Here is an 11,020-nt window from a genome sequence, read left to right as displayed (position 1 = left end):
AGATTTAAATACCAGTAAATGTGATTCTTACTCTATGATTCAATTTCTCAGCTTTTCATACTTTTACAAAGTCGCGACATTTTGACATTATTCACCCTGTGTCCAATGTGCTGTATATTATTTTGCGAGGAAACTCTATATTTTGCGAAACACTAGTTTCGCTATGAATCCGACAAAGTGTACTCATTTTAAACACATTGCGATTAAATATTCTGACCCAGAACATAACTCCATCTCAGATCTACCCACCTATGCTTCAAATAATCTGTTCAAGAAAGTACTGTTCAATACCGCTCTTTAGAGCTTCGGCCTTATATATACTCTGATTTATGCTCACATAATGAGTGCTCTGTGTCCCATCAGCATCGAGTTGTGATTAGGGCCTAATCATTTCAGATTCGAATCTCGAATACTATGAAATATGTGATTTTTTTAATTGTAATGGGTCTCATCAACACAAAAATTGATAGAATTCACATCGACCTTTGGCGGACAGAAAAAAAACGGCGATTCGAAATTTTCGTCTGAACCGATTCGAATAATTCACTATTCATGCGAAATGCCCGGCCCTAGTTGTGAGGCGAGAACCTAGTCTTCTTCAGTACCTTGCAAATGGTATGAGAATATTCTGTTTTTCACTGAAACTGAAATGTTTTCCGTACACCAAGCAAAAAAATACAATAACAAATTGTTGTAGTAAAATGCAATATGTGAGAAGTGTATGCTCCAATATAAAACACAATCAAAAATTAAGGAAAAATATGTGTCAAGGGACAGCATTACAAAATGAAAAAAATTTAAGTAGTGTATGGCAGCCCTTACATATAGATCAGATAGCACAAAAATGGTGGTTCTATCAGATGGAAATAAAGAAGCTTTGTCATCTTCGATATGGCTTCAAAAGCACGATAGACCAACATATTTTCGAAATCGGTAGCTTTGAATCAATGGACCTTTCCCCCACCTTTGATCTCCGAAACATTCTTCCTATACTTTACCATTGCAAAATTTTCGGGGCTATTTTAAAAGTGCTTTTGCGATTTAGCGCCTGTGAAATGGTTATATGTTTCAAACCATCATTATGATTCATCGCATACAACAATCTGCTTTTCTAAAAGTACCGGTAAAGAATTTTATCCTAGTCTATCACAGCTATTTCTACACTAATTTTAACTACTGCATTTAAATAAAAACTCCTAGGAAGACAGAGTGATCATTGAATTATCTGATTTACATTTAAGTTTCCGAAACACAACTGAAAACTAACGAATAGAGTTCTAAAACGCGAAAACGAGGTAATGTATACGACCACGCTTGAAAATCTGTCTGAGTGAGAAAAGTGTCTGAGCGAAAGCGAAAAGGGAGCATTGTTACGTCACTTTTTGCATCTTGTTGATTGGCCAATATCACGAAGTAAACAAGAAAGTCGATGCTCGGGGAAAGGTCCATAGTATTGAGAAAGGAAAAATGATAAAAAATATTTAAAAGATGATGTTTTGTACCAAAACAATTTGATCACGGGTCAACGTTTTTGATAATCGTCTTGGAAGATGCAATCGCTCAGCATCTTTCACGATGTGCTTACTACTCGTGGTGGTGGGATAATCTCATTTTCTTCTGCGGTTGTATCTTGATAGAAATTAAAACTTTTATCAAATTTAGCCTAATTGTTCAATAATGGTTTGATAACCCAACACGGCTAAGCAAACTGCTATTGTCAAGTTAGAAACAGTTATTCATATAGGCAAACGCTAACCTGTTGAAGTTCTTTTCTATGGCACTAACATGACAGAAATCAAATATTACCATGTCCGGTAGAGGTCAAGAGCGAGGTCAGTTGGGCAAGTGATGTCACATTCAAATGATTTTAACTCTTTTCAACAGCAGCTGCTAAAACCTTGCGAATGCGTGAAAACACATATTGTAAAAGTAACATTTACACATATCAAGAATAGGATCCGATACCCCAATTATGACATGTCCTGTAATTGCCAATCAATGATAAATTTTACCCATGTCGTCTCCGGCTATGCAATGGACGACCTGTGTCAGTATTTCATCTGGCTGTGTATTCGTAGACACCGTTGAACTTCTCAAGCTATATTCTTGTTTTTGAGTACATGTACTGAAATTAGATAATTGGAATGATAGTGTTCACAACTTGAATGTGGATGACTTATGATTGTGTATGTAAGCATAATGACAAACATATCGCTGCAGTAAAATCTTTTTTGATATTCTGTCATTATGGTCCAGGGCTTAGGCGGGCCATTGTTTGATCGGGGTTCCAAAGTTATATCTGTTTAAGTTTTCATTTTACGTAGTGTCTCATCTTCTTTTGTAGGTTTAGTGGCATAGATCTGGAAATTCTATAAATGGGATTTTCTCAAAACGATAAAACGTGACATAAGGAATAAATATATATATATATTATAATTCCATACCTCTGTGGTGGTCTTGTTCGTTGCCGAATTCTTTTAATCAGAAATGCGGTTACGGTGATTATAATACATATTGCAATAAATAAAACGATGATAGTATACCATGGCGAAGTCGTAGCTGTGGAGAAATTATTTGAAAATTTTGAATCGAAATAGTAAACTTCCCAAAATGTTAGAGTTCTAATGTTCAGGGTCGCTGTCGAAATTGAAATTTTGAGTTGGAAGTCGTGTTGAAATTTTTAACAAAAACTAGAAAACGACTTTTAATCGCCAAAGTTGGCAAAATACAAATGGGTTATTTCGTTGTCGACATCTGATGTTGGAGTCTAAATCAATTTCAATCCAAGGTAGGTCAGAATACAAAAATGTTAACCCTCAGGTCGGAAATGAGTTTTGGGAACTTTTTTAGTCCAACAATATTACGAAAAACAAAAATTTCACTTGTGGTATATACCCTTATTTCATATATCAATCTTCTCAAATACTAACAACTCACAATTAAATATTGTATCATTCTTTGTTGTTATAGTTGTTGTTGACATTGAATTATAACATCCTTCGCCTTGATCATAGCCTGGAACATCAATGTTACAGAGGTGTTCGTTACAGCAACATATTGCTCCTGGACCTAAAGTTATTAACGATTGGATTAATTTATAGTTGAGTATAAATTAGCTTGTGTCCAAATCACACTTCTCTACCAAACTGTGCGCTCCATCTATATCAGTGGTTCTAAAACTTTTTTAGTCCCAGAGCCAAATTTCAAACCTTGAAGTTATGAAGAGCCGCACACGCAAGGTAAAGCAACGCAAGGTAAAATAGCACCAACCTTCAAACGCTTATTTAAAATACCAAGTCATCGTAACAACAACACACCTAACAACTAGGGCTGGGCAAAATATTCGAATAACGTATCGAATAATAAAATATTCGAATGACATTTTACTATTCGAATATCCGGTACCACGTGACCTGCGCCGCTCTGCTCAGACACCAACTCAATCGTGAATTGTGCGAGATTTCCAAACGGCGCTCTCTATCAGAAAAAAAGCGACAAATTAGAAAAGTCGTTGTCTTTGCGTTACGGTGTTATATGCTTATCTTTGCACTTAACGTATCCTTTCAATTCTATATTTTGCAAAAAAAAACTTCCGTAAATTTAGAAACGTTAAACCAGATTAGGTATTTAAAATAAATTTTACAGATTCTTAACTCCGCATGCTTGGTGACATGTCATTGGCCATTTCTTGCATGACCCGAACATAAAGTTGATTAAAATTAAATAACTCAAGTTATTTAAATAGCATGGATTTAAAAATTACCAGTCAAAGTTATTTTAAAAGCTGGTATGAGTTACTTGTATCCTCACACTCATTAAGTAAGTGGCCAAGTAATGTTTCGAATATGTAAACATTTTACTCGACCATAATGGCCGTTGAGCCAAGAGTAGAACGAAAAATCAATCGTAACAATGCACACTGACTCGTTCACGAAATGTTGCGTCTATCATCATCGAAAATGATTACAATGGTTAAATTTTGAAGCATTTGGGCAGTGATATTTGGGCAGTGCAGCCATCAAAATCATTAGATGAAGTGCTGACTTTATAAATTTCGTAAATAAAATTGAACATTACTAAGTAAGTATTTTAGCTATAATAATCATCGGGTGTTGTTTTGTTGAAAAAAAAAACGTTAAAACATGAAGGAATTAGTTATAATTAGCGTCTGACCCTCTATTAGGCACAAGGGCCTAAAAATGCCTGTATTGCCTATTTATCTAATCTCCATTTTAAATCAACATTCAGGATTCACGCAATCGCAAATTTGCTAGGTTCATCGATCTAATACTAAAATAACACGAACACCATAGAAAAACATGATAAACTCAATTTCCCATGAATTTAAGATCTGCATCTCTTCACTTTACCCCCAAGCAAGCCAATTATTACAGCCATGTCTAAAATCTTTCCAAGTGAAAAGTGTCCGAGTGGCCGCAAAAGCGCTTACTGTTGCGTCACTATTGCATCTTGTAGATTAGTCGACGCTACCGCAAATAAACACGGGGAATCCATTCGACTAACTAATAGACTTTCGCATTTTAATTTCAAGTTAATGATCAGTTTTCAATGAAAATTTTCTTTGAAAGTATTTAATTTTTAAAGCAATAACAAGAGCCGCAGTAAAAAGATTGTTGAGAGCCGCATGCGGCCAACCCTAGTTTGAGAATCACTGATCCACATGGTAAAGCAGATAATTTAATTAGCGGATAATAATTCAATTAGGATTCGTGGAACGTTCGGGAACCATTGTCTTGTTTTCAATTTTTATCGGAACATTTGTCTTCAAGCTGCTTGTTTTGAAGTTTTGTTGGAATAAACTTTTTTTTATCTTTTTGGTGGTCTATCAAATGAGTTCCGAGGAACGTTAACATATACGACGCCTAGCGCGAGAATCTTTTCTGCCTGACAATCGAGCTTGACGTCGACATGCCCAAAAATGCCGCGATTGCGAAATATTCGACCAAGTTCCTCGTGTTCGCCATTTCGCCGAGGGGTTGTAAAATGAAATCAAAGTGACACATTTTGGCTCTGCATAAATTTCGCAGTAAGGCGACAAAATAGGGGAAGATAGCTCAGGAATTTGCTGAAACGAGAAAACAACAAAGAGTTTAATAAAGAAAATGTCGCTGGCTACCTATGTAGTAGATTTTGGAACATTTTGAATATTCTGCTTGATAAAACTTTGCCGTTGTAGCATCAATCAAAACCTAGTCTAGTTTATTAATAAAAAAAATCATCATAGTTGAAACCTCACCTCTGGTACAAGCGATATTTGTATCATTCCAGTTGATTATGAGTGATTTGCATTCGCTTTGTTCACAGGCTGTATCTTCCGTACCAGCTGGGGGAGTAAAGCAATCTGCAGATAAACAAAACATCATTGATCTTGTATCCTGACATGGGATAATTAGAAATACCGATATGTTGTAATCCGTTTTTTTTTATATTACTTCTTTATAGTTTTAGAATAACAGTAATTTATTAATGAAATCGTTGAAAAAAGGTTTTCTTCGGCTCCCTACACCAGATTGACATAAAATTCGACTACAACTTTCACCCGGGGTTTGAACGTAACTGACTTCTTTCCGACATAGAATAAGCAAAACCATAACTTTTTTTAGTTAAAAATTTCGACTCAGTGTCCGGCCTTTAGCAGGTATAAAATTTAGACCCTGACATCTTCTTCTCATGGTTATGAATTTTCGACCTGACTTATTTGAAACTGCGATCACAGCTTCCTCTGAAATTACAATTTGGGATCATATGAAGATCCCTTCTCCCAAAGTATCCAACAAGTAAGTAGTCATTCTATATATTATACAGTATTAGATTTAAATAATTGTGGTGTGCATAGTCGAGAATCTAGATCCTTCCCACCAGCAGTGATTGTATTTATAGGAAATATTTGGATTATAAATAAATAAAAAAAACGGAATCCGTAAGGTGATTAGATTCTAAAACTTGTATTCAATTTTATTATTTTGCTTTACCTCTGCGCGTTACGATTGTTTCAAAAGGCTTCTTCGTTTGATACCACGTTGAGGAGCAGAACTGTAAATGAAATATGTTACATGAGTAAACAAAAGAATGCAGCGGGCCAATGTATTGATTTCTTTACGTTTCATGCTGATCACGGTGCTTTGTGTTCAAGACGAGGCAGTAAGAGTTTATGATTATGGTTGCAGATATTGTCATTTATAAAAAAAAAAAATACTGAAATAGCAGACTGCAAATGATAATTATTTTGATGTCACTATCTCTCTACCTCATTTGGTTGGCATACAATATAATTGTCTTTTGAGGACCCATCTAACGAGTAAGAGCATCGCAATTGTTCGCTTTTCAATCTGAACAAAACATAAAAAAGTGATAGAACGTTAAATCAACAGGCGAAAAGGAGGTAATATAATCAACGAGAATATCGGTTGGAAACCGAAGACTTATCGATCGATAGTTAGGGGATCCCCCAAAACAGAAACTGCAGTTTCGATTCATCCGCTCTTGTAACTTGCGCACTGCGCATCGCACACACACACTCGGCGGGTTTCAAAATTCTCTCGCTTTACAAAAATCTAGATCACTATATCAATAATTGATTGATAACTCGCTAATTATACGACATAATTCGCCCAAAATCAATAAGATTCTGGTCCGAGATAAGATGAATGCACATGCAAAATCTGGAGCAGATTCAATCCCGCTTTCGTGAGATATCGCGTGCATCTAACAGACACACACACACACAGACAGACAGACATACATACAAATACCTATCAATATACTTACCGATCTTAAGATCGATAAGTAATGATAGAAATCGGGGCTTTGCGCACAGGTTAGCGCTGACACGGATGAACCACGCCCCGCGGGCCAAATCCGGCCCGTTGGGTAATTTAATCTGGCCGCCTGATGCTGCCACAACCAAACTAAAACCAAATTTTTATGTTTCAGCTAAAATTAATTCGAGAAATTTGTTGAAATCGCGAATAAATTATTTTTCGTCACGAGGCTTGTTATTTTCCACTTTTGCTTTTGTAACACTGTAAATATTGCAAATGATAATTATTTTGATGTCACTATTCTCTACCTCATTTGGTTGGCATACAATATAATACAGTCTAGATGGGCAAAATTGCTGGCCCCTGCTCTAAAAACCTTGCCCACCCCTAGGTTAGCGCGATACCAGCGAACCCGTTATTAATTTTTTGTTTTAGTTCGGCACGGTTCTCTGAAATGAGGGGAACCCGTTGTTAGCGAATTCGATATAAGGAGAATCTATATATATATAAAGAGAAACTGAATATAATCATCCTGGACTACTTGTTTCAAAGTTAGCATGACTTCTTAATACCTATGAATTCAGAATCCAAAACAAGGTAAATAATACATAATATTGAATACAAATAAAACGGGATCGTTGTATAACTCATATTACAAACACATTGATACATCACAACCATCTAAACTAAACATTAAAGTAGTAGATCTTCAGTAATGAACAATCTCGCATTCCATTAATATACAAGACCCGAGTTCCACAACAACATTGAAAACACTGTTGGTAAACAACCAGTCCGATAAATTGTTCGCATTCGGATAACAGGATAAATTCAGTTATGACTGAAATTTTGAAGTTGAGCAATCTTGACAATTTGATATCAGAAATTGAGGATGGTATCAAACTGAACGCACGATATTTAATAACTGATAACGCAATCATTACACTACAGCATTAGCTTTGACAAACTTACTGAAACAATTTTTTAAATACTTTTATATCAATATGTAATAATCTGAAATAAATTGCATAACCTGATAACTACTTTTAACTAAAAACACGATACATAACTTACGTCGTTTGGGATACGTTAGAGGAGTAGTCGTCCATTTTACGATATTCTTCGTACAATACCTAAACATTCCCATTCACAAATTCTACATTAATCCTTAGTCACTGCAAAATTTATTTAGTTTCAGAAGCTATATATTTCTAAATTACAGAATGATTTCTTGTCAACAAACAATTTTCTCATTTATTTTTAATTCAACTATTGTCCACTGATATGGCACTATCTGACTTTTATGCCACCTGCTTCTGACTTGGAATTTCTCAATCAATAAAAGCAGAATCTAATGTGTGGAACATCAGGCCATAAAAATGTCTGTTTCTCATGCAGCTGTGAACTTTACTAAAGTATGAACTCCCTAGTTTTTGTGAATCGAAATTTTTCAGAGTCTGTTAATACAGATGTGAAAATCTTGCTTGGGCTGTAGTATGGCAACGTGAACATGGATTGACCAAGCTTGAATAGAACGACTTGAAACATTTTTATAATATATAAGGTATGCGAATTTATTAAAACAATGGCTACGAAAAAGGCAACCAAAATGATAACACAGATTGACGGAAAGTCCCCACCGGATTCTATTGATCAATTCTGTTTCAAATCAAGGAAACATCGAAGTGTGTAATCGGTATTGCACTGTGAGTTGTTAGATTACGAACATAAACTTTACTTGATATACTCATTAAAAATTGCGAATACATCATAACAATTGATTTTAAAGAAATAATTGCACCAGAATTTATTCCCATATCATGGAAAATATTTTAGAAGCAGGTATAACTCCAGGAATGGAGAGTAATCCTAATCTCACGATAATAGGATATTTTTATCTAAATTTTAGGTCCCGCTGTTGATCTTTGTGGGATTCGGTAGATTCCGCCAGTAATTTAGCACGACACGACGGCTCAAGTTGTACCGGTAACAGGGAAAGAAATATCCCATAATCGAGAACCAAAATCTTTGAATATATATATTATGTATTACTTTGATTCTTCTGATTGCTAACAATATTACAAAACCAAGTTTTAAATAGCCAGTCTACCATGTTTAATAGGGAGTTATAAACTGCATATAGATGTCGGATTTTGATAGAAACCTTTCGGAATAGTTGTGGGAAATCCAGTAACACTACGTGCTACAATTAATGTAGCTGTGAATCCAGGAGTGATAAAAACATACGCGCGTGAAAGAATGACTTAATTTCCGAGAACCCCAGAAAGTTTACAGGTTCTGCGCGCAGCGAAACAAAATGGATGATGGGGGTATAAGTACAAGTTTATTTAGACTCCATAACGCCTGAAACAATCGATGTAGCACTGTTGCAACAAACTGCGGCAAATCAGCCGGACATACAGAAGACCCTATAGTCAGGCGCGCAGCCAGGATTTTCAAAAGGAGGGGGGGGGGGTCAAAATCGGAAATTTCTAGTGCCGTCTGTAGTAGTCACCACGGTCACGCGCTCGTTAATAGAGCAGCCTTTTCAGCGTATCTGTCTTTCTGTCGCGTCAAATATTCAATCCGTGACAACTACGAGATTCTAAAATGTCCTTATATATATATTAATTTAATTGTGTCCAACGTAACTCGCGGTTGCGACTTCTTACGTCAAAATAAAAACAATACTGTAGTAAAATATCACGCCGATATGTGGACATAAAAATATGAGATAAGCTGCCTGATGTATTTAATTTTGATACGTATTTTTGCAATCTTGCGAGCTCGTTATCGCCGTTAGTAAAATCCCGATATCTGATTTAAAATCACGTTTAGTACAATTTTACTTCATACAATGAAAATAGATATAAAGTATACCAATAAATCAAAAATATAAATTCACCGCCTCGAAATCCACGTCGAACAGTCGCCGCGATTACGCCACTTGTTTTAAGTGCCGACTTCTTCAACGAAAAATGATTTTTCTCTCGTGTAAAGTAATCAATCCATAACCGGATAAGGGCATATTTAAAATGTCCTGCATTATTAATTTAATTGTCTTAAATTTAACCTGCGGTTGCGTCGACAAAACAAGCGCCACGCTAAAACACCACGGAATTCCGCGGACAAAAAATGTGTGGTAAACTGCCCGGTTACATATTGTTTTGATCCGTATTTTTTCTATTTTGCGAATTCGACAAATTCGAGATGTACTTGTAACAGTGACCCCGTTCAATCGCAATGATGGCACTCCGATTATTTTATTCCGAGTAAAATTTATTTCAGTAGAATGAAAATTGATCGATATACTTCAGATTAATTATCTTATATATCATCACATACCGGGGAAAAAAATCGCGTTTCCAACCTTGTTTAATGATACCCCAAAAATTATCGACAACCATTTTAAAGCAATAGATAAAAAGGCAAATCCCGCCCACAATTAACCGTGTTTCGATTTTAGTGACGGTATGTTCATAGACGGCGGCGAAACATAATGTGTGCCGTAGCCACGCGAAATTTTGCGATTATCAATGTCTAGAAAAGCGTTTTTAGACTGTCGCGGGACTCAACAAAACTTATGTTGTTTACGGTTTTATTTTCATTATTTTATATTGCGGCTTTTTAATTAAGGAATTTAGGTCGCCGATTCACTCTTTCATTTGTCTTTAGAACCTCGCCGCCGATGAACGTATAATAATACCTCTCACCGAATTCACAATTCCGTGCGAGTACAAAAATAAAATAGCAATCATGTTTGTCGTGGTACAAATTTGTGCTTTAGAGAGAATAAACACCAACGTAAAGGCGTTTACACCCTAAATAAAACGATGATGAAAACAATCGGCGATTTTAGCAGAAGGCAATTGCACGCGGTATTGGCGACGTTTTCAGTTTTCACAATTCCGTGCGAGTACAAAAATATAGTAATTATCATTGTTACCGGGGCACAAAACATGTGGAAAATTTGTGATTTAGAGAAAATAAACACCAATGTAAAGAGCGTTTACGGCCTAAAAAACAAGCCACGTTGATGAAAACAATTGGGGATATTAGCAGAAGCACGCGTTATCGGCGACTTTTTCAGTTTTAAAAAAAAATCCAAATCCCCCCCTATGGCTGCGCCACTGACCCTAGTTGTAGGCAGTTACCAATTAAGCAACCTCCGCTCGGAATCGAATCCAATAGTTCATAAAAAAAAGTGATTGATAAACTTTCAACTATATTATCACGTG

The 11,020-nt window shown here is 35.8% G+C and overlaps 1 protein-coding gene across 1 annotated transcript; it reads right to left on the bottom strand.

Annotated features, from left to right (window-relative positions):
- Nucleotides 1-1,034: 1,034 nt before the first annotated feature.
- LOC120342470 (uncharacterized) lies at nt 1,035-8,079 on the bottom strand. Its single transcript, XM_039411303.2, has 8 exons — nt 7,857-8,079; nt 6,269-6,350; nt 5,994-6,054; nt 5,258-5,362; nt 2,938-3,069; nt 2,445-2,559; nt 2,013-2,125; nt 1,035-1,629 (listed from the first exon to the last, which is right to left on the bottom strand). Exons 1-8 carry the CDS (start codon nt 7,889-7,891, stop codon nt 1,571-1,573), a joined length of 702 nt encoding a protein of 233 aa, XP_039267237.2. The 5' UTR covers nt 7,892-8,079; the 3' UTR covers nt 1,035-1,570.
- Nucleotides 8,080-11,020: the final 2,941 nt, after the last annotated feature.

Source organism: Styela clava, chromosome 3 (genome assembly GCF_964204865.1).
Source record: "Styela clava chromosome 3, kaStyClav1.hap1.2, whole genome shotgun sequence".
Taxonomy (NCBI): Eukaryota; Metazoa; Chordata; class Ascidiacea; order Stolidobranchia; family Styelidae; genus Styela; species Styela clava.
The sequence above is the reverse complement of the archived record's forward strand: the minus strand, read 5'-3'. Positions and strand labels throughout refer to the sequence as shown.

Excerpts from the sequence above, each read along its gene's own strand:
- LOC120342470 (XM_039411303.2), bottom strand. The coding sequence starts at position 7,891 with ATGGACGACTACTCCTCTAACGTATCCCAAACGAC. Across the intron at positions 3,070-5,257 it reads AAATATCGCTTGTACCAGAG|GTCCAGGAGCAATATGTTGC; the intron begins GTGAGGTTTCAA and ends TAATAACTTTAG. Across the intron at positions 2,126-2,444 it reads CGAACAAGACCACCACAGAG|TACATGTACTCAAAAACAAG; the intron begins GTATGGAATTAT and ends ATCTAATTTCAG.